Genomic DNA, 22,490 nt, shown 5'->3' with positions numbered 1-22,490 from the left:
TATATAAGCTACATCATTTGATTACGTTTGGAAAAAAAAAAAAACCAAAAATGGGAATAGTATTGAGGTTCATATAAAATTCCAATACAATGTAAATGATTACTATGCTCGCTATTTAATATTACTTTTGTCTTAAATTGAATATTTTACTTACATTTTTTATTAAATAAAATCAATTTTGATCATGATTAACTAAAATTTTATTAGTAATTAAATTTCAAAAATAAGTTTTGAAAATCTTAAATTCAAAAGTTTCAAGTCTTGTTTTCTAAAGTTTTAATTTCACATGATATCACCAAAAATTATGATAAAAATTGGTTAAATTTGATCTAAAAAACATAAAGTAGATATTTAATTTGGAAAGAAAGAAGTATGTTATTTTATTAATTGTTTCACAAAAGGGGTACTGTTTTCACAGTTTTATTGTAACAAGAAAGCAGTTTAAAATTACCTCAGTTTAAGCAAGCAAATAGGTGTCATATCAGTTTATCAATATCTGCTTTCCCTACAAATATGATCACATGGTAGATTAGAAGTTCCCCTAAAATCTTGGTGATATATCAGGTGGACTTTCTTACTTGGGCTCATGAATCCATCAATAAAATTGATGTTCTATGATTTTTAATAATAAAAAGTAAAAATAAAATAAAATGAATTTGAAATATATAAAAAAGTAAAAGTCCTAGGTATTCTTAATTAAAAAAATACTTTTTGGGATATCAAAAAAATTAAAAAGATAAATAAAAAAGACCAAGGGAGTACAAATTATTCTACCTATAATTTTGCCTGGCAAAATGGAGACATGTTAAAAATATTAGCTTGTTGTATTGTGCTTGGAAGTTGCAACGTTTGTGTTGATATATTCATAAATTATTTATTCTTGCCTATTGCATGTTGCTGTTGCATTGAGTGTCTTCGACAAAAGACTAACTTAAAAGGAATTGATAAAAGAAAAAAGAAATTGCTGGCAGGGTTTGGGTTGACTCGCTTGCCGTGGGGTGCAAGGGCCTCAGCAAGTAGGACACATTCCTCTGGATTACATCGGTTTCTTCTATAATAATAATAATAATCAGACAACTCAATATTCCTTAGTGGAACAACAAGAGACTACAACTCGCTCAAGGTACAATCTTGAATTGCTTTCAGACCCTGCATTATTTTGCATGCTAGCTAATTAACTTATCCAGTTTTTCATTTTTCACTTTGGTTTGACAGAATTTAATAATCTTTCTTTCTTTGTCTTTTATTCTTTGATTACAACATGATTGGGCAAAAGATCATGGCTACTGCAGCAGTCGAAGGAAACGCGATGCAAAATTATGTAAAACCTGAACATGGAGGGATGCAACCTGGCGGATTATCCGTTAAAAGTAACTCAATTCACGACTTAATTTTTGTCAAGTTGAAGGAAAACCCCAATCCAGAATCTGGAATTCAACAGGCTATGAAGCTGCTGGCAAGCATGAATGAAGATCTATTTCGAATCACTCAAAAACTACAGGAGAGACAGGTATAAGCTTAATTATATCAATTCTGCAATTCCTTGCATTATAACAGAAAATTAAATGCAAATGTGGCTCTCTGTATTGTCATCACATATTCATATATTGAATTCAGTTCTTAATGTAAATGTAGTCCATAATGAAGTTCGTATCAAAACAATTGACGTTATTTGAACATTATGAACAGCATGATGATATCCTGGCTTGTTTCGAATTAGACCGGTTAGAAAATAGAGAGAAGCGTTTCAGATGGACGTGGACCGATAACGGGAAGAAACTCGCTTCTCTAAAACGAGACCTAGACAAGCTGACTTTTGCAAACAATGCATATAAGGAGAGAGCTGTCAAGACAGAAGGGAAGATTAATATCCATGTAAGGATGACATAAATCCTAGACTTATACTTAATATATTGATTCTGCTATCCATCTTTCTGCTACTTTTTCCCTCCTTTTGGGGCCTTATTGGACTGCTATAATATGATTCAGAACTTAAATTTTGTAATGCATCATGGAAGCAATAACATGGCCAAGGAAAAGAAGCTCTTGAAAGGGATCAATGACAGACAGAAGAAAGGAGATCATTGTGATGATCCAGGTCTATCAGTAGTCCAAGAGATTAGCGATCGCGTAAGACAATAAATTAATTGCTAAATTAGTTACATGAATTATAGGTTTTTCTTCCTTTTTATTTATTGGATTTCATTCCTTGAGCTCTGCAAACAGATACGCAGGTTGCGCTGGGATATTAGTAGGAAATATTTCTTCCCAAAACCTGCCATCAGGGTTGATGAACAGCAAGTTCTCAAAGAGATTGCTGAGCTTAAATGGGCAAGGGATAAAGCCTTTGCTAATGCTCCTGTGGAGGGAAAGACTTGGAATTCTTTAGCTTCAAAAACTGTCATCAAACAACAAATAAAGGTAACAAATTAAAAAGCCTTTCAAAAATACTTGTACAAATTAACTTGCTAATAATCAATGCTTTCAATCTTTTTACAGCGTATGGAAAAGGCGTCATGCGATGAAGACAGGAAGAAACATTTGCAGATGAGAGCTAAAATTCAGGTGCTCAAGCAAGAAATAGATGTTGTAAAGAAGGATATTGCTTCTTTGAAGAGGCAACTGTTAAATGTACGCAGGAAAAAAGGGGAGGCTTACAAAGTTATTCTGAAGCTGATTAAGATCCAAAATCAGGCAATTTGCTGACTTTCGCCTTATATCTTGAAACTATTTCACTTGTCCTTTTAAGTACCTTCTCAATTAAGCTTAGCTTTGCTTGAAGAATCATTTGAAGAAGAGTACTTCAATTTTTGACTCATTTAGCTTAATATTAAAAGCTAAATGCATGTATCATTATTTGAAAAAGAGTTGAATTTAAATCTGTCTTTTTTATAACTTTATAAAGTAAAATAAAAATAAAACGTATTAATATAGTGAAGCAATTGTGCCGTCCTATATTGGCTGCTACAAGATAATAACGTCCTTGTATACATATATATATATATATATATATATATATATATATATATATATGCAAGGCCAAAGACTTGTAACAATCAAAATGGAACTTTCATTGATTGTTAATGCAGATAACTAGCTTCATCCATCAATGAATGTAATCAAAATATCAAATCTGCGAAGAAAAAAGAAACTTTGATGAGATCCCTTTGGTACCACTCAATGAATATAACTTAATAGATTATAATTTAACATATTAATTAAAGCCAAAAACCAGATTACAAAAGCCTTAATCTCATGGGCTGTAGGCCGACAGCCAGGCCCACCACAATAGTAAAGCGGGCAATGAGCCAAAATGTTTTTCATCTTCGCCTCCTCATTGCTGTGCTGGTCTGCAGCTTTGAAGCTAGTAACGGATAGATAGCAAATGGCAACCAACTCAAGTTTTCAACTGTTTTCGTCATCTAGTGATAAACCCAATTTAGGTTTAGGGTTTTTGGACTCGTCAGAGCCGCCTCTGCCACCTCCTCCTCCCTCCATCGAAGTCCTCTCCTCTGAGGTGCCAATTTGTAAGCTTTTTGTCTTTGATGTTTGAGTAAACGTTTTGTGATTGGTTGGTTTTGAATTTGAGGCAGGTTTCCTCTTCTGTGAGATGCACTGTCGAGCCTGTCAACTTGGATGGCTTTACTTTACTCAAGGTGAATTTTCTTTTTTTTTTAATCTATTTGTAATGGAGAAAACAAGAACGTGTTTGCTTGGTTTAGAAATGAATAAAACCCCATAAAAATGTGCAAGTTTTAATTTTAGTTTTAGATTTTTTTTTGGGAGGGGATGGGGTGGGGTAATAAATGGCTGCTTTAGTAAGATTGATAAGTACTTGAACGCTAAAACTACTTTGCCGTTCTTTTAGGGGCGGGTGAGTACTAAAGAGGTTTTCGGATTGCCTAATTCGGATTTAGTCCCTGGAAAGTATGAAGGTGTGTAACAATCTTCTTCTTTTACTTTGTTTTAGACTTCATGTTTAACTTCACATTGGATTTCCTGGTCATGATGGAAGCATAATGAGGATGCTTCCGATTTAAAACATGGTAATGATTTCTTTTTCTTGTGTTGTTATTTTTGGGAGTGTAGGGGGACTTAAGCTGTGGGAAGGTTCATTAGACCTTGTTAAAGCTCTGCGCTCTGAGGTTCAAAATGGGCACCTATCATTGGAGGGAAAGCGAGTGTTAGAGGTGGGGTCCTAATTTTCAGGTGATTGTATAGGGCTTAACCATTCAACACAACTATTATATCAGGTGCATAGCCAGATATTAGCTTCAATTTTGAAATCCTGTTTGTCAAAATGACTTGGTAGATTGGTTGTGTTATTATTAGGGTTCCTAGTGAAAAGCCTTGTTTCCATGTGGGAACTGAATATTTTCAAAAAAGGCACAATAATTGCAAGCCTGCACAATTTCATAGGTTTTTACTATCAAACTCCTTGTTGACACACAAACTTACTTGATTACTTTACTTATGTGTTACTAAGGTTACTAGTGATATGCACATTGATGTTCAGGGAAGTTTTTCTTTTGTACTCTTTTATTGTATTGTTACCTTTCAGCATAAATCAATTATAGGATCTGTTTTAGAACTGTTGTCATTCAAGTCTCTTAGTTGTTTGACTGTGGCAAGTAGACTTATGTGATACCAGAGTGGTATATGAATTTTGCATTACATTATTTACAGAATATGATTTATAGCAAACGCAATATTCAGATTTGATTGCTGGTTAGGCTCTTGTCAACCAGGGAGCTTTGACTGGTGAAGAAATTGCTGGTCTCTCTGATTGATTTAACTTCAATGGAGAATGCCTTAAAATAGTGAATTTATATTTAGACAGATGCTGATAATTTCTTGTCTTGTCTTTTCTTGCCACTACTTGCTGACTTTCCTCTAATTATTTTCAGCTTGGATGTGGTCACGGACTTCCTGGGATATTTGCATGTCTTGAGGTAAATTCATGCATGTTTGACTGCTCTGTGTAGGGACTGGGAGTATATGGTAAAATGTCATTGTTATTTATTTATTTATTTGTCTTCAGGGTGCAGCTGTTGTGCATTTCCAGGACTTTAATGCTGAGGTCCTGCGGTGTCTCACCATTCCAAACGTAAATGCAAATCTTTCAGAGAAGTCACAGCCTGACCCTTCTGGAGAAGTACGCTTTTTTGCTGGTGACTGGGGTGAGATTCATCAACTACTTCCTCATGCACATGAAAGTGAAATGAACCTGAATTCCAGCTCAGAACATGGCCAAGCTACTGGTTATGATGTTATTCTAATGGCTGAGACAATTTACTCAATCCCTGCTCAAAGGAATCTCTATAGACTTATAAAGAAGGTCTTTCTTATTTGAGTTATTCCTGATTCTTCTGTAAATCACAAATTCATGGATTCCTGAGCTCTAAGCATTCTCAATTTACAGTGCATGAGCCACCCACATGGAGTTGTTTTCATGGCTGGAAAGAAGCATTATTTTGGTGTAGGTGGGGGAACACGGCAATTTCTTTCTATGCTTGAGAAAGATGGTAAGCTGATCATTTATAGCTGGGGTTACGTCAGTGGAAGTGGAACATATTCTTTTAGGATATAATTACATTTAAAAAAATGTATAGGTAAGTTGGGAGCATTGAGTTTCATGAGGTTTTCCTTCTCTCTGTTTTGTGGGGGTGGGAGTAGGGAGGGGTTTTACTTATTTTTCTCATGCACTTTATAAGGTAGTGGGCATGGTTAGAGTGGTTTGCAAAGAACTTTCCTCATAGGAAATTTATGATTAAAGAGATAGATTCTAAGACATCAAAGAAGCCAGTTTTGGCTTAAGGGAACTTGTTCTCTAGTCTCTATTGTTATTGAGTCATTGGTCAAACAACTACAACTTTTTTGGGGTTATAATTTCCATGGATAGTTTAATAATTTTGTATTTGATTGGAATAGACCTATGTTCTGGTCTTTTTGTCTTGTATTAGGTGTAATTAACTTCTTAATTATTTTAAATTTTTTAAATGGTCTTTGGTCTTGTTTTTTGTTACTCAGTTAATGAGTGGTAATAGTTCAACTGGATTCAATTTTAGAAGAAGTTTAGAGTCAAAGCTGATTGAGAATTGTTAGAAAAAAAAAAAGGAACTAAAATGAAATTAATTGATTTTGTGCGGTTTTCTCAAGTCATGTGAATCAACCAATAATGCTCATTGTAACGGTATTTAATTTTTATGATTTATTATAAGTCAACTTCACTTTTGTTTGTTTTTGCCAATTTTTTAATTCAAAATTGAAATTAAAGCAAAACAAAGGCAGTATGAAAACTGAAGAAACAAAAGTGACCACTGCCCCATGCAAACATGTGTACTGATTATATCTCTGCACAATTTTTAGACTTACTGGAATCGGTGTCTTTTGAAATTTGCAATATTCATGAGTTGTTCAAGAATGGTTGAGTGATTCATTTGTTTCTCCTCCTTTTTGTTGTTTAATATTCCATTGTTGGAGCATCTGAAGTTACTCTTTGCAGTGAAGGAATAGCTCCAAACAAAATTGATTTTTTTTTTTTATCATTTTGTAGCCTTAAAACTTAATCCTATTATATCCTTTCTAGCTCTTCATGTACTCAGTGGAGAAATTCTAAATTCTCTGTAAATGTAGGAGACCTGTTCTGTCTGGCTAACTTCTCAAACAATCATGAAAACCTTATTATCGGTGCTGGCAGAAAATGCAAGCTAGCTAATTGTTCAACTTTTACAAACTTTTCACAAACAAAACTCAATTGGTTTCAAGTTCTAGTCCTTCTAATCCTTAAATACCATTTTCCACAACCTTAGACCATAAATCCCCAATATTTCTCCTCTGTAGACAGGTTTCTGGAAATCTGCTCTACCTCTAATCTGTTTGCATGTCTGTTTACACATATGTTTAGTTTTTGAGTAGCATACTTTCATGGACGCTACATATCAAGCATGCTGCATTTCATTTGTTTCCTGAAGCTGTTCATGTATGAGATACAGGGTGCAAGATGCTTATTAAGCGCCTCTTTTTGGCCCCGCAGGTGTTATGGCTGCAAGTCTTATTACTGAAGTTGCTGATGGTTCCTCTAATGTACGGGAGGTATGGAAGCTTTCATATAAGTAGGTCCACTATTTGGTTTATTGGGATGTTGACTATGCTAGATGCTACTCTAAATGTGGATACGTTGGTGATAGCTTGATCAAACGCAAGAACTGTTACTCTATATGTGCACAGGATGATTATATTCCGTGAACGTTTTCCTTTTGTTACTTTTACTCTAGTCTCTATTTTCCATGGACCTTTGTTTACTCTGTATCATACCCCAGAAATTTTTAACAGGAATTAAGAATAACAACGCACTGTATAAAACATTATAGTTTAAATTCCTCTGCATTGGGTTAGCAAAGAGTTTGGCGGGATGCCTGGATTATGTGTACATTTTCTTAAAATTGAAATGTTACAAATTTTTTGGTCTTTATGATTGAGTACTGGGAATGTGATCTGATTTTGTAGAACTTACAATATACTCAAGGCGGAGACATCCATCGCAAGCATTAATTAACTAGCTGTAACATTATTGACCAATCTAACGTGGATCTGATCTGCACAATAGGTCCTGTTTTCTGACTGTGCTGCTATTACTCTATGTATGCATTCAAAACTTGTATGGAGGGCTGGAAGAGACAGTTGCATGATTTACTTCAAGTTACTCCTCATTGACTATCATATTCGTGATTAAGTTAATAACTTCCCTCTATGATTGAAAATTAGTTGGCTAGTATAAAAAGGTAAATAAGAAAAACTTCTGAGAAGCTGGTAGGAAGTGGACTGTGAATGGGGACCCTTCCCTTTTAGGGGTAAAGGAGGCTCTTTCTTTTCTTTCCCTCTTGGCTTGCCAATTTTGAAGTCACAAGTTCTTGAACTCAAACTTGGATTTTGGTACCATTCCGCTTATAGCCAGGAGGATTCTGCTGTTTAAATCAGGGTTGGCCTTGCACTTGGCATTATTTTTATAAACATTTAACTGGCAATTAATATTAGCATAAAGGGACCAAGGAATTTGTCTTTAATTCATATAAAATGGATTCATATAGAAAGCTGCACTTGATGGTTTAGTTAACAAATCTCAGTTTAAATCATGAAGGGGAAGGTTATCATATGAATAGACTGAGCCAATCAAATAATTGAACCGAACTTCTTGCTGTTTGTATGCAATAACTTGATCAGCTGCTGGCTAAAAACGGTAATAGAAGGGGAGTACTTGGAAGCTAGTAGTTGAGACCTTTTTAATCAGGGTATGCTATAGATTCTACCCGGCAGGAAATTGAAAAATCATCCAACACTACAGTGGTGGAGTCTCTGGTGTGGTCGTGTTTCATTGAAGAATCGTGGCTTCTTGAACCAATAGGCTTAGGAGACAGGTCAAAATTTTGGACGGAAGACATGCGAAGAAAAGATTTTCTGCTTTAGCATTTGTTTCTGGCCGATGCACCTCGTGGAACAAATTGATATTGACCTTACAATTGCTTTGAGACAGCAGTATGGTACCCGTGGGACAAGGTCTATTTCAAAAGTTCTTATGGTGACAAGCCAATATTGAAAGATTGAGAAAAATCAAAACAGTTACTTTCATCTCTGCATATCGTCAAAGTTTACATGCGTGCTAGCTGGCTTTCACTTGATCTCCTCAAATAATCATTAACAAGTTAATTATTAGTGATGGCTGGTATGATATGTCCTACCCTAGTATCTGTTTTTGGCTTCTTTCATTTCATTTTCTGCCAACTGCAACTTTTTGTTTTCCTAGGCGCTTTCTTTTCTGATGCTGAGCCCCTGATTCAATTTATAAATGAAGTTTGATTTTGCTTTCCAGTGACTTGTCTTACCTTACTCTCAATATGCTTTTTGTATTTTCAACCATAAAAATATTGTTGGGGTTTGATGCCTATACATTAGATGCTTCACCCAATGAGCCTTGCATGTGTACCAACTTTACTTTTTTATTGCATTAATAGTTTATGTACTTGATTGAGCTTGGATAAGGTTTTTGATTTTTTTTTCCCCAGCAAAACAAAGCTCCTTTCTTGACACTCTAAATCTGACATTTTGAGAATATAGCAAGTTCCATACAATTGAAGAGGAAACTCAACAGGTAGGGCAGCTGATAACTATAGTTTCTTCCGTTTTCAGTTTTTAGGGTCAGAAATGTTACTTTGATATTATCAAACTCTAGGTTCCTCCAGTATCCGAAACATTGTTGCTTTGTGATTCATATGGCTTGATTAGCAATGAGTAGTTTCGGGTGGCTATGCTACCATTTACAACTAAATTGCAACATCAAAAATTGTCAAGTGATATGATATATGGTAACAGCAAAAAGTAAGATGAAACTGAATAGTTTAAAAATGATACGTACACTCTTCATGTTGGAAAAACATGTAAAAATTCTCGAGTTAACTGTAATGATACGAGAATTTTGTGGACTCTCAAGTATACTTGTAAATGTTAATTCTATAGAAATTCCTTGGGCTTATAACTTGTACTGGAAAATTCCCGGTATCAGCTTTTTACTTTCTTTCCTTGTTTACCATCTGGATTGTAAGAATCATGAGCAATGACAACACCCAGGCAGAGAACAAATATGAAGCTTTTAGAACATTGAGTCTTATGGACTTTTGGAATATATTTCACAAAACTGAAAGAGAAAATACAGCGTGAATTAGGAATTAGACCTGCAACGATAGTATTTGGAGCACCCTCGATTGTAAGGATTGGATGGTTGGGGTAGACAGCCTTCAGTGTTACTATAAGCTTCACCTCTAGAGCCTCCATTGCAAACCGGTTGGTCTCTTTTCAGTGCCCCAGGTGATATGTATTTCTTCTGTTCAAGAAACCTTCGGCTTATTTCTGATTCCATTAGCATCTCATTCGCTTCATTGCACTCTCCTATTGATCCATTGCATGGCATGTATGCATCGCTCACCGGCGACATAGCACTGTTGGTGAGGTAAAGTAAGCTAAAGAACACAAGGAAGAAGAAATGAAGAGACTTCATGGTGATGTTCATTTTGGCGTTGGGGTGCCATTGGATTTAAGTACTTGAGCACCTTATAGGGTATCAGCAGCATTTTCTTTTCTGTAAAGGCGGTAGTGGAAGCCCCATTAGGGAGAAGCTGAGGGACCGCACTTCACCTAACCTATATGATGGCACTGAATTTCTTTTATTCCTCATTTGCTGTTTCTTGCTTTAAAAGTATATATTTGTGATGTATCTTTCATATTCAGATGGGACAACAATGGTGATCTCACTCACTTGTTCGAAATGGAAATCAAGTGATAGGCACTCTTTTTATCTTTGCGAAAGAAAGAAAAAGAAGAGGGTTGGGACTAAATTAGACTTGAGGTTAAGACTACTACTGCCATAATAGATTACTCGAGTTTCCAAGAGCAGAAGAGAAAATTGTTTGTGTACGCAAGGAAAGATGTGAAGTACTGTGACATTGGCACCAGAAGTAATTGTGGTTGATTGTGGTAAGCCAATGGTACATAATGTATGGGACCAAAGTCATGATGAAGCATATTGGCAGCAGATTCATGATTTTGGGCTTGTTATTATTATAGACATTGATGAAAATGGGCATGTACCCATTCTCTGTCCTTTTCAAACAAACTTTGCTGTTGGGAAACAATACGAGATGGATTAAGAATAAAGCGTCAGACAGTAGTTTTTTTTTAAAAAAAAAAAAAAGGAAAAAATGAGGTTAAATTATTCAAAAAAAATACTAAATCAAATATCCATTGTCTTTTAAATGGTGGTAAAATGCTAATGCCAGAAGTAGGAAAATTAGATAGTAGAACTTGGATTAAATTGGCTTCAATGTTTGTGATTTGTAGTTTATGGAAAACAACTATGCCTATCCTACCCCTCATTTGACTACCACCTGAGTAATTATAACTGAGGAAAGGGTTAGTGACTGATCTACCTATTTCTTAAATTAATTCAATTCAGCATGGAGCTCTACTGTGAAAATGTCGGTGGAAAAAGAAAAAAAAACCAAGCCAATATAGTTTAATTTATTTAATCACTCCCTTATCCAACATTTTACATTTGATTAATGCTGAATGTAAGGAACTTAAGAAAATAATAATAATAATAATAATCTGTGTAAGCAACGGAGAGCAAAATTATATTGGAAGTAAAAAAAAACCACAAACTAAAATTACGTGTTTTATTCCTCATGCTCTCATTTGGATTAACTGGCGGGTCAATGCCTGCATCTGTAAATCTTGGAGCAACCTCTGGTATAGGGATTCGACGACGGAGGTAGACAGCTCGTGCTGTAAGGCTGACCTCCAGAACCACCGCATGCTGGTAAATCACGCCTGATAGCTCCATAACTAATTCTATTAGCCTGCAGAATTCTTCGACTTGACTCAGATTCCATAAGAAGTTCTTCATCAATGTCACCACATTCTGCCATTGAACCATCACATTGTTTTTTCTCATGATAGCTGTTATCTGCAGCAGCAGCAACTCTATAATGGGGGCTAAGCTCTTGAAACAGCAGCATCATTAGTAGTGGTGCAAGTAAAAGGGACATGGCATAAATCTCCTTCCATTTTGTTTTCATTTTTTTTTTTTTTGGGAGGTGGGGGTTGGAGTGAGAACAAGTTCCCTTTAGCTTGGTTTTCAGCTTTTGTAGACAATTCCAATCTTACGTCGAATGACTTTAATCATTATTGGAGTGATTTTCCCATCACTACACTGTAGGGTCAGGTCTTAGTTCCCTTGTTGGCTATTGTAGTGTGAACATATCTTTCTTTTTTCTAATGTGTGGTAACCAACGGGGTTATGGAATTCCGCTGGGGTTGCATTCAAGTTGCCACATCCGACAAGGACTTTTAACATATAATCCCTATAATCAATTTGGGTTTTGAGCTTTGCCTATGCTTTTGAGTTTAGAGGTTTTCCTTCCAGAGCAAGTAGGCATTCACAAGCGGACGTGTTTTCGTGGAAATTAATGGGGATGCTTATAATTGAGGGTCTTCACTGTTTCATTCACGTGAGTACTCAGAAAACATAATTCCCTCTCACCACCTGTTATAACAGCAGAGTCTCAATGATAGTCGATAGGGATGTCATTTTCTCTTTGTTTGGATTCAACGTAAAATACTATTCTGAGTTGAAATATGAAGGGAGACATGAACTCGTGAACTGTAGCAAAATCAGTAACCTCCAAATGACTTTTTCAAACAAAATGTAGGTGGAAGTGAACAAGTAATTTAAGACTACTTTTTATGATCAAGGGCAGAGGCATTTCTTTTTTTTTTTTTTTTTTAAAGTTGTTTATTTCAGAGCAGAGGAAACCAAAGGTTCACCTCTGGGAGAAGTACAAACTTGATTAAGGTCTGTTACTCACCTATTTGGGGATAACAGTCCTTAATCATCGCAGCACCGGCAACCAAGGACTTACAAACCAAAGAGATCACTGATCACACACAGCCTGCAAGTAACCCTCCTCAGAAAAAACAACGGAGCCCACCCTGTACCTTTCCAGAAAGCAAAAACAAAAGCATATCGCGCCACCATCGTAACATATCAGGTGAGCAGGGTCGTAAAAACTGTACACAACATTCCAACTCTACACTACCCAAGCAACCTAACAGAACCATGGAGTAGCCACATAGAACAAGCCTACCCTATAACGCCCAGATCCCCAGGTGGCTGCATCAAAAAAGAGCCCCTGAGCCATAAATATCCACAAATCTGTAGTTGCTCTTCAAAAGAAAACCCATCAGCATCTCCTGCACATCTCAAAGACCAGAGTCCATCACTCACACCACGAATCACAAAAAACAGTAGCAGTCAATGTCACCAGAACCTCATCATGGCCAAAAGCAGAGAACATCATCCAAGGGCCCCCTCAGGAGAACGCAAGAAATAGACACAGACCTTCCCAACAGCATCCAAGACACAGTCAGAGATAACCTTTCAACCGACACAGCAGTATCACAAGATGCACAAGGACACAAACAAGAAACAGATCATTGGAAGGACCCAAGCACAAAGGAATTAATCATAGACATTCAACAAGTCAACCTGCCCGCTGCACACCTCCCTTAGCTAGGCTATCAGCAAGATGATTAGTTTCCCTGTAGATGTGTTTGATGTCCCATTTCTTCACCTCCTTCTTGAACCTTTCAATGTGCAGAATCCACTTCCTAAGCTTCCAGGGCGCTTCGGATGAGTTTTTAGTCCATTTGATAGCATTTTTTGAGTCACTTTCAATGATCAACGAATGTGTGGCAACCCATTTTGATCCTGCAAAGGTTAAAAAGCCTCCCTAATTGCTCTGACTTCTGCCGCACTAGCATCTTCCACTCCAATAGCTTTTGAAAAGACAATTTTGATGTTTCCTTCATCGTTTATCATGATGCCCCCTATCCCTGCCTCCCCAGGGCAGCCATTGGTTGCCCCATCCACATTATATTTCATCTCCCCTTTGTGTGGTTTGCTCCACTCCTCCACAATTCTGGTTTTCTTCCTTTTCTTAACCTCCGCGCCCTCAACTGGATATCTATAAGTGTCTAATACCGCGCCATACTCAAAAGGCCACTTAGCTTGAGCCAACGTGGCAACTCTGAGTTTAACAAGTTCAAAAACCTGACCAGCATTCCAAGTGACTCCCCTGAAGACTGTATCATTTCTATACAACCACACAGACCACAAAGTAGCTTAAAAGGCCATGCACCAAATTTTAATCTCACCTTTCCCAGCAGAAACAGCATTCCAAGCATTAAAGGAGTTAATGAAATCCTTGGGGACAACCCAAGTGACCTCCTATTCTCTACATCTCATCCACACTTGCCAAACCTGAGGACAATGGAGGAACAAGTGTCTTACCGTCTTAGGTTCACTCTTGCAAAGCCTACACACAGCTTCCTCCTGGTCCATTAAGTTCCTTTTCGCTAGCTCTTGCTTGACGGCCACCCTCTCATGCAGCACCTGCCAACAGAAAATCTTTATACGGTGAGGCACCAGGCTCTTCCAAATATTTCTCCAAGTCCTATCCTCCACACAATCCTTCAAGAGGACCTGTTTACAAAAATATTTCTCAATAAGGTGAGGCATTTCTTATCTCACTCTAAAGATCAAATCCTACAAACAAATTATCATTTCATGTTGCCGCAAGGCTTAAATTAAAGTATTTGAGTGCTTTTTAAGTTTAGTTTAAGTATAGGATTTGATTCACTAGTGTACTAGAGACTATAAAATTACAGTTAAGAAGTTCAACTTTTACGGCAACAATTAAGGCATTAATCATTTTACAAAGCATTTCTTGTATATATAAGAAGTAAATATAAAATAAAAAGAAAATCCCCCTCTATTGCCATGGCAGCTGTCACATGTCAACTGGTCTTAATCTTTATCCAACTTGTTCCTACCGTTGACTGCAAATGTGTTGGCAAACGAAGTCATCGGAGATGTGCTACTCATCTCAATTTGAAACACCAAAAAAGTCCCGATCTTCATTTTCTTAGTTTCTTGCACCAGATTAGTTGTTCGTTTTCCATGCCAAAGATGACAAAACCATGGCCAACTCTCCATTCAACAGAGCTTTCCTTGCTTTTAGCCATGGTTTGCTATGTGAACTCAGCGGTTCTCATCTGTCATCCTTTCCTCTCATACCATTTAACAATGCTAGTAGCTTTTGTATCAGTACCTTGCTGCTTCTTTATCATCTGTAATTGCCTGGAAATGGAAAAATCATTTGGCAGCCTCTATTGGCACCATTTCTTGTTCCTGGCAGCTCATCTTACTAATCTTTGCGAGAGCAACAACCAGGACTTTGCAAGAGGCTACTTAATATTTCTCTTGGGGGTCTTGTCTCTTTCCCTTTACACCATATACATTTGGTATCGAAATTGGTTTAATATGAAGAAAGTGCGAGATCAGAAAAGAAGTGATTCATCAGAAGAAAGTGTTGTTCCTCTTCTGATAGAGATCTCATTTTCCTTCTTGGGCAACGGTACTGCTATGATGGGAAGATGGTACATTCCTAGAGACAGCTTTCTACGGTTGGTGGTGGGAGCAGGTATTATGTTATCAATTGGGGTGGTCTTCTTCTGCTATTATCTGTTTTCTTCAGGCAAATCAAGAAGCCACAATCCGCATCTTCAAAAGTCTGACAATTCTGTCAATTAGGATTCTGGGAACAGGTACCTTTTTCCTTCAGAGTCTACCTATAGAATTTCTGTCACTTTGCTTTCAATAGACTTATTATATATCAGATTTCAACAGACTTACTCTGTTTAAAAACTCTTCCAATACCAAAAGCCAGAAAAGAGAACTACATTACACAATACTGTGCATATAGGTTGGAAAGATCACCTCATTTTAGTTTCTCTACTTTAGTTTTAGTGGGAGAAGAGATATGTTCAAGCCTTAAATGGTCAAAGGTATGAGCCCTTTAGGTATGATCACTTAAAATACTCTGATAAATGTTTTTTTCTTTAAGATTCAAATCCTTTCATATGTGTTCTGATTAGCTCCATGGATTTCTAATGGTTGGTTCTTTCAGTTTTGGGATTGTATAGCTGTCCCTTGGTATAAAACATGGGTTGTCATGTGATGGATCTCAAATGTTTAGCTATCCTGGTTATATAGGCTCTTCCTTTATGAAGGAATTCTGTAATTGAATTGTATTAATAAATCTTTTTCTACCTTTCAGAAGAAAAAAAAAAAAGATACGAAGCCATATCCATTTTGTTTTTTACTGCAGTTATCATCAAATAATCTGAGCTACAATTCTTAACTGACATTAAACAATGAAGGATTTTACTTTCAGAAAAAAAAAAAAAAACAATGAAGGATTTCTCCTTGTCATAAACGAAGAAGAATATGTTCTGTTTATCCTTATTTAAGAAGAAAGTGCTATGCCTTCCTACTAGGCTGACCAACAAGCTTGGGTGGCGTCAAAATGCAGAAACACAAGGCTTAACAACCCCAGAGAAAGCTAGAACAAGACAGAACAGTCATAAACTGGAATCGCACGGTTGTCACTGTTTCCCACTTATCTTACACCATTTAAATGCAACTTTAAAATGAGAAACTTTTATCCCTTAACACAGGCCTTTTGTCATTAACAGATTCTGATATGTACTTTTGGTTCATTCGTGATATACACTTTGCAGATTTATAGCCAACCGCTATAACTGATCGATGTTCGGTTGAGCCTTTTGCTTCCATGTAACAAAAAGTTAAGTGACAAATCATGCTTTCGTTTGATGGGACTGTAAAGACTCCAAGGACAGGAAATTAAAGCCATGTGAAGAAAAAAGTTTTAAATTGGAATTGTTTAATTTGGTTCTCATGAAACGTATTATGTGCAAGTTCTTACCGGTTACCACTAGATGATCTCTGCAAGTTCATTTCATGGGATTAAACTATTATCCAAAAAGGGAGTTGTACTGGCAAATTAACTCGTACCACATATTAATATTGTTGAAGATTTTGCTTTTAAAGATTGTCAAAACAAATGAAGAATAAATTTTATACAAGTAAAAAATTAACTGCATAAAACCAACTCTTTTTGTCCCATAATTTGACACCAAAAATCAAAAGTCAAGAGAAATAAAAATTCCTAGTTCTTTTTGTTACTCTAATTTCAAGAAGTTTTTTAGCAGCATACTCTGCCAAAAAAGAAATCCATCCTTTAGCGTGTTTCTCTTCTTTGATACAGCAACCACTTAGTATAACAGTAGTGTTGAAATCAGGTTCATAGCACCTAAACAAAGCAGTATGTCACCTCATTAAGGTCTAAGAGAACCTTTTCCCCAACAAATTTGCAATTAACATGACATCATCTAAAAATAGAATAAACATCAAACTCGTGAATGGAATTTACCGTTGATGTCCAATAAACTTGCAATCTAAAGCTACATGAACATGAGCATTTCCGGATATATAAGTGGATAACCAAGTAACTATGCACTCTAAGAGCAATAAAAGAACCATTTTCGGAGATCAAATTCCATCACAGTGCCACCGCCATGAAGTAATTTATACAATTCAAACTCTTTATTGACTAATTTGAGCTGTATATTATTTCACATTGATGTGCTGATGTAGAGTTTATAATTACATGCATTATCTAATTCCGATAATCCCAACATGTTGTCACAGGAATCTACAGAGTGCATTGATTATTATTATTATTATTTTCTCGTTCTTCGGTAAAGAGTGATTCTTCACAGCAAGATTGGTTCAGGATGCCTAAATCCAAATATCTGAGGTGCAGTCACCACCTGGATATCTCATCTCGTGGGCCAGGGAAGGGCCATCAGGTTCAGCTCCAAAGTCAACAAAAAAGTATGGGTTTACTTTGAGACCTCCTTTCTCAGTGTCAACATCAATCTGTAGCATGTGGGAACCCTTCTCAACAAGCTCAGGATAGAATTGGCGATCCCATGTGCTGAATAGCGAGTTGGTGACATATAGCCGCTTCCCATCTAAGCTCAACTGGATCATCTGGGGTCCCCCTCTCAGACGATGCCCCTGTAAACAACATAAGTCTATCAATCCTCACTACCTGACTATCCTTCAAATTCTATCCAGGAGCAGATTACATTTCAATGAGTGCTTTAGTTCGATAAAAAAACATAGTTATCTGTGAAAGATGCACTGGACATGGTTTATTGCCTATGTGATGCCATTTCCTAAGACATCATTACCAAGTGTTTGCCTGCTACTGACAAATCAGGTCATAATAAATTACAGTCCTCAAGGATGCTTTTACAGCTCTTTCTGCAGGCATCATCATGGTCAAAAGATAAATCTGCCAGTTACAGTAATCAGGCCAGAAACCAATGACCCCCGTCATGCATCCCCAGGTCTATTTCTTTGTTTTGTTTTCCAGAGATGGAATAGACAATCTTGTTTTCTAACTTCTAACATAGTGTTAAGGAAAGCTACATCAAAACTATGATTGTGCAGTGCTGATGTTACACTGCCATTTTCTCTAACCACTAATCAACCTACAAGTTTTATATGGAAAAGAAAGACAACAGACCTGGATCTCAGGAACATTGCATTGCCACGTTTTGCCATCTTCTATCACAGCCACTACAGGGCTTCCATTTTGAATCAGTCCTCCAACCCATACTTGTCCTGCCAAGACTGGATTTTTAGGGTCCTCAATATTATATTGTCGAACATCTCCATGAAGCCAGTTGGCAAAATAGAGAAAACGATCATCAAGAGAGATCAGAAAGTCAGTTATAAGCCCAGGCATTTCAGGAAGAATCCAGTTTTGCACCTTCAGTGGTTTCACGGAGATTGCCACCTGCAGCAATTGATATGGAGATTATTTACTATGCTCGTGGAGTGTGCAGTCTGACTACAACAACAATTGCAAAATTCACATAACGATCTTTAGAGCTACACAATGATACACTCAAGCACAAAAGTAGAGCTATTTTGTGCGCACACCTCATGGCTCCATGATCCATCTTTGGTTTTGAAGAACCGCACCATGTTACTTGTCAAGGCACACCCAACAAAACCTGTATCTTTAGAAGGATCATGCAGGAACCTTATCTGCATAAAAAAAAATGACAAAGGATATATGTAAATCCCAAGTCTCCCCCCATATCATTACAACAATAACAAACCACATAAGAATCAACGAGAAAAATCTAGTTGTAGAAACAAAGTTGTAACATGTTCATAACATTAACATGCAATCACCTCCAAGGGTAGGAGTCCACTGTCACCAAGATCCAATGTTTGTTTCAATTCACCATCAGGCCAGCTGTACACATACAGATGCCTTCCATATAGACCATCTGCGACATGCTGAAGGTTGAAACCTTTCGTGAAAGCTGCAGGAGCTCCCCAAGATGAGCTGATCATTGTTTTATGTCGAGGTTGGTACCAGAAATCATAGCCAAACAAAGGACTATGCCCTGGCTTCTCCCACCTGAAGAATACAACAGGAGCTAAGAGTTTCACTCTGATTGTTTCAGAGTTCAACCACAAGTGATAGTTGTTCCCAATATCATGCACCATAAAGCACAATAGCAATTATTTCCATTTTTTGAAATATATATTTTTTTTTGGTCTTTTGCTTTACCTCCCTTTCACATTGAATTCTGAATCAAGAAGAAGAAATCCATTTCCCTTGGCATTTCCATCTTTGTCTCCAAGACATGAAACCATTATATCACCAGAGGCAAGGCAGTGGGAGGTGTGTGGATATGCTAGGCCTGTCTTCTGAACAATATCCTCAGGATCAACAACTTTATGCAATGAGGGAGCCTTTGGATTTGTCTGTGTGTCAATCACGTAGATATGGCCAGATCTGAAAGAATAAAAATAACATGTATTGAAATTTATATACCTTAACAAGACGTATGAGTAGAAGTGGAACCATTAAATAATATCTGTAGCATTTAAAGGCATATGTGTCTCTCCTTGAAAGGATCTAGTGATAAAAAGTGTAACAATCACCATAACTGATTGTACAGTACCAAAACCACATTGTTTCTTGTTATACACTAGAGATGATGTAACAAATGGACATCATAATTCATTTACATGAAAAGACTGTTTGTTCAATTTGAAAGAGGCGTCTCTAAGGTGAGACATTCAAAGTCCTATATTGTAAGCTCAAATAAATTGTCCCCAGATAAGATCCACATTTTCATGAAATTAACCTATGGAAACAGCTTTGATCATTTCAAGACTTCATATATGCAAAGTTCATCTCTGTAAGACAGTGATAGAGCTAGTTAAATTAAAATTAAGTATCCTTAGAAAATGTAAAATCTAAGCAAAAATGAGAATAATTATAGATTACAGAAAACATGAATCGTCAAAGACATGCTTAGATGCAAAGGTATGCAACCAAGCAGAAAGCTTGAAGGAAAATGATGTGTCAAACATTCAAATACCCCAAAGTAGTAGAGATATCTGAGTGGACTGTGATTTCTCAGCGGCATGTATTAGGCCAGACTCCAACTGAATAATTTTAGCACTATCATCATGATAAACATCATTGGAAGCCTAAAAAATGGTAGCTTCTTTCAATTACAGTAGCTGTTCTCAATTGTCCAGGTTCGTTTGTTACCTCCATTCTACTTGCTTTAGTTCACCCAGACGATAATATCTATTACAGCCAAAAGGGAAATGAAAATCCAGCAAAAAATATAGTTTCTTACACCAATGAAGGCAGGATCAGAAAACGCCGTTCTGCTGAAGGATCTCCATGGCAAGAGCTGCATGAGTTCCAGCCTGAGTGATGTAGTTCATCACCTAAATATGGCACAGGTAGCCTGTGTATAACTTTAGAATAAGTAGGAGAGTTTGGATCTACATCAACTGTAGCCAAGAAATCTGGCTTCTCTCTTCCAGTTCCTGCATTGATATAGAAGCATTGAAAACTCATTTTACAACTTCAAAACTAAGAAAACTTGCCCAGAATAACCAGATGGATGGAATAAGGACTACTTAAAACAAGAAAATAAGGGCCTTTCAAGAAAAGGATCATATGCAACCTTGTTTTAAAAGTATAACAAAACAAAGCACAGTGATTCGATACTATATTTAGGCGTAACAATTAACTAGTTCTGAGTGGAGAAGAAAAAAAACCAGTAAAAGCCTACTAACATGATAGAAATTATGTTGTAATTAAGTCATTTCATTATCAGGCAGCATCAGGATTCATACTAAAGTAGAAACTTGGATAGTAATATGATTTTACACACACTTAATGATCATGGCTAGATAAAACAAAAAGCATAATAACGCTTCAAATTGAGTGTCCAAAATCTTACAAAACATGCAAGGTGGGTGGAGGTGTACCGTATATGTAAGAAAGATCCACTCCATTGAATTAGAACCAAATTGTGATGTAAGAGAAAATTAATTTGAAGGAAAGTGAGGCCATAGACAATAAATTTATGGTTAAAATACTTAAAAGAAAATAAGGAGGGGGAACTTATAATGACTTGCACCAAAAATTTCTATAGTTCATTTTCATTTAAAACTGATACTGCTTTTCTTATTATTAAAACATTTTACATCCCATCAACCACATAAAACTTTTTATTTCGCACTGTAATTATTTTCCACCAATTACATTATAGCAAGCAGATAGATTCTCTCAACTATGTTTGCTTAGTTTAAGAGATGGAAAAGTAGATACAAGGGGGCAAAATGTTTTTTTTTCCTTCACTTAGAAAAGTTATAAAAACAAATGAGAGGAAAGGCAATTTTTTATTTAAAAAAAAAAACACCCAATTAACTTTTCCATATTTAAATTAAGTCTGTAAAAGTAGAGATGAACACATAGCAATCCATAATTCTAGACATACAAGGATCAATTCAAACAATGCTTCAACTTTCCCAGATAACCCCATTCTTGCAAATAATTCAAATGAAAGAGGGAGAATCATTGAAGTAAAAGAAAGGAAAGTACCAGTATAAACACAGGTGACATAAATAAGAGCCTCTCTAGGACCAGACATGGCTTCCAGTGGAGTAGCATATCCCGGTCCTGTCTTGCAACACCCTGTCCCGTTACCGGCCATCTTCCCTGTCTTAAAACTCTTCCTTCTTTTCTATCTCTCCCTTCTTTTCTTGAAAGACCAACTTTATAAGAAAAGACGCTCTTTTATAGAGTCCAACCGAAAGTGACTAAATCTCTGCAATTTGTGGTGACAAGTATGGCTATTTAAGAAACTTGCTATAATTGTCATTATCAACCATTTACGTCAAGCGTTATTTTGTCTGAACATGGCCATCGGTGTTGTCTATATCCAACGTGTCCAGATTCGATGTATATTATTGTCAGGTCCAGTCTCATCCGACGGTTTGTATCCTGACACGTGTTCTCCATTTTGCAAAACGCGGCAGTGGTGTTTGTCCCACGGAAGCTTTATCCGGATTCAGAGGTGGAGCCTACACATGGCCATGTTTGCTTTGGATGTGATTAGGATTAAATTCTAAGATTTCGATTAGTAGTGGATTTTATGGTCTTTAAATATGGGAGACACGTGTTAGACTTGGATTACAATCAAGAAATGAGCTGTTACAGTTGCAGCTTTTATTTTTTAAATATATAGTTGTAGATTATCGAGAGATTATCGGGGAGATTAATTTTGTAACTATCATTAAAATTGTAGATACATAAAATAAATAAAAGAAAAAAGATGAATAATGTACAATAATTATTGCAGTGAGCTTGCCAGATTCAAAGATTGGCAAATCCACAGATATCTTATCTGTGTTTGATATTTTAAGTAATCTTAGAAGATAACTTTTATCTGTTATTTAGAAAAGGCAATGATCATATCCATTGAGAATAAAATAAAGGACAGCTGTTTTAGGTGAGTAACGTACATAAAAAGGATTATATCTTTTTTTTTAAAAAAAAGTTTTATGTAAAAAAATTGAAAATGACAAAAATGAAAAACTGTTTCACTTTAAATGA

The 22,490-nt window shown here is 36.4% G+C and overlaps 5 protein-coding genes and 1 long non-coding RNA gene across 6 annotated transcripts; 3 read left to right on the top strand and 3 right to left on the bottom strand.

The window, feature by feature from the left end:
• The first annotated feature begins 1,011 nt into the window (after positions 1-1,011).
• LOC18602635 (core-2/I-branching beta-1,6-N-acetylglucosaminyltransferase family protein) lies at positions 1,012-2,895 on the top strand. The gene is made up of 6 exons (XM_018119307.2): positions 1,012-1,123; positions 1,277-1,510; positions 1,690-1,875; positions 1,990-2,130; positions 2,227-2,421; positions 2,500-2,895. The coding sequence occupies exons 2-6, from the start codon at positions 1,280-1,282 to the stop codon at positions 2,704-2,706; spliced, it is 960 nt and encodes a 319-aa protein (XP_017974796.1). The 5' UTR covers positions 1,012-1,123; positions 1,277-1,279; the 3' UTR covers positions 2,707-2,895.
• Positions 2,896-3,322: 427 nt separating this feature from the next.
• Positions 3,323-7,472, top strand: LOC18602634 (Putative methyltransferase family protein). Its single transcript, XM_018118655.2, has 8 exons — positions 3,323-3,517; positions 3,594-3,656; positions 3,869-3,935; positions 4,090-4,190; positions 4,908-4,952; positions 5,042-5,338; positions 5,423-5,525; positions 7,037-7,472. Exons 1-8 carry the CDS (start codon positions 3,386-3,388, stop codon positions 7,117-7,119), a joined length of 891 nt encoding a protein of 296 aa, XP_017974144.1. The 5' UTR covers positions 3,323-3,385; the 3' UTR covers positions 7,120-7,472.
• Positions 7,473-9,644: 2,172 nt separating this feature from the next.
• Positions 9,645-10,220, bottom strand: LOC148763338 (protein RALF-like 32). Its single transcript, XM_088805683.1, has one exon. It carries the CDS (start codon positions 10,061-10,063, stop codon positions 9,716-9,718), a length of 348 nt encoding a protein of 115 aa, XP_088661809.1. The 5' UTR covers positions 10,064-10,220; the 3' UTR covers positions 9,645-9,715.
• An 826-nt stretch (positions 10,221-11,046) lies between these two features.
• LOC18602632 (protein RALF-like 32) lies at positions 11,047-11,772 on the bottom strand. The gene has a single exon (XM_007034144.3). The coding sequence runs from the start codon at positions 11,625-11,627 to the stop codon at positions 11,262-11,264; it is 366 nt and encodes a 121-aa protein (XP_007034206.1). The 5' UTR covers positions 11,628-11,772; the 3' UTR covers positions 11,047-11,261.
• Positions 11,773-13,814: 2,042 nt separating this feature from the next.
• LOC148763337 (uncharacterized) lies at positions 13,815-16,466 on the top strand. The gene is made up of 3 exons (XR_016025757.1): positions 13,815-15,216; positions 15,949-16,052; positions 16,192-16,466. It is a non-coding gene; the product is annotated as an uncharacterized LOC148763337 (long non-coding RNA).
• A 592-nt stretch (positions 16,467-17,058) lies between these two features.
• On the bottom strand, positions 17,059-21,692 carry SBP2 (selenium-binding protein 2). The gene is made up of 7 exons (XM_007034140.3): positions 21,477-21,692; positions 20,218-20,413; positions 19,131-19,358; positions 18,746-18,977; positions 18,488-18,595; positions 18,069-18,341; positions 17,059-17,554 (listed from the first exon to the last, which is right to left on the bottom strand). The coding sequence occupies exons 1-7, from the start codon at positions 21,586-21,588 to the stop codon at positions 17,273-17,275; spliced, it is 1,431 nt and encodes a 476-aa protein (XP_007034202.2). The 5' UTR covers positions 21,589-21,692; the 3' UTR covers positions 17,059-17,272.
• Between the last annotated feature and the right edge of the window lie 798 nt (positions 21,693-22,490).

The sequence above is a fragment of the Theobroma cacao genome, chromosome 4 (genome assembly GCF_053813885.1).
Source record: "Theobroma cacao isolate CCN51 chromosome 4, ASM5381388v1, whole genome shotgun sequence".
Taxonomy (NCBI): Eukaryota; Viridiplantae; Streptophyta; class Magnoliopsida; order Malvales; family Malvaceae; genus Theobroma; species Theobroma cacao.
This window is presented reverse-complemented; position numbering and strand designations above follow the sequence as displayed.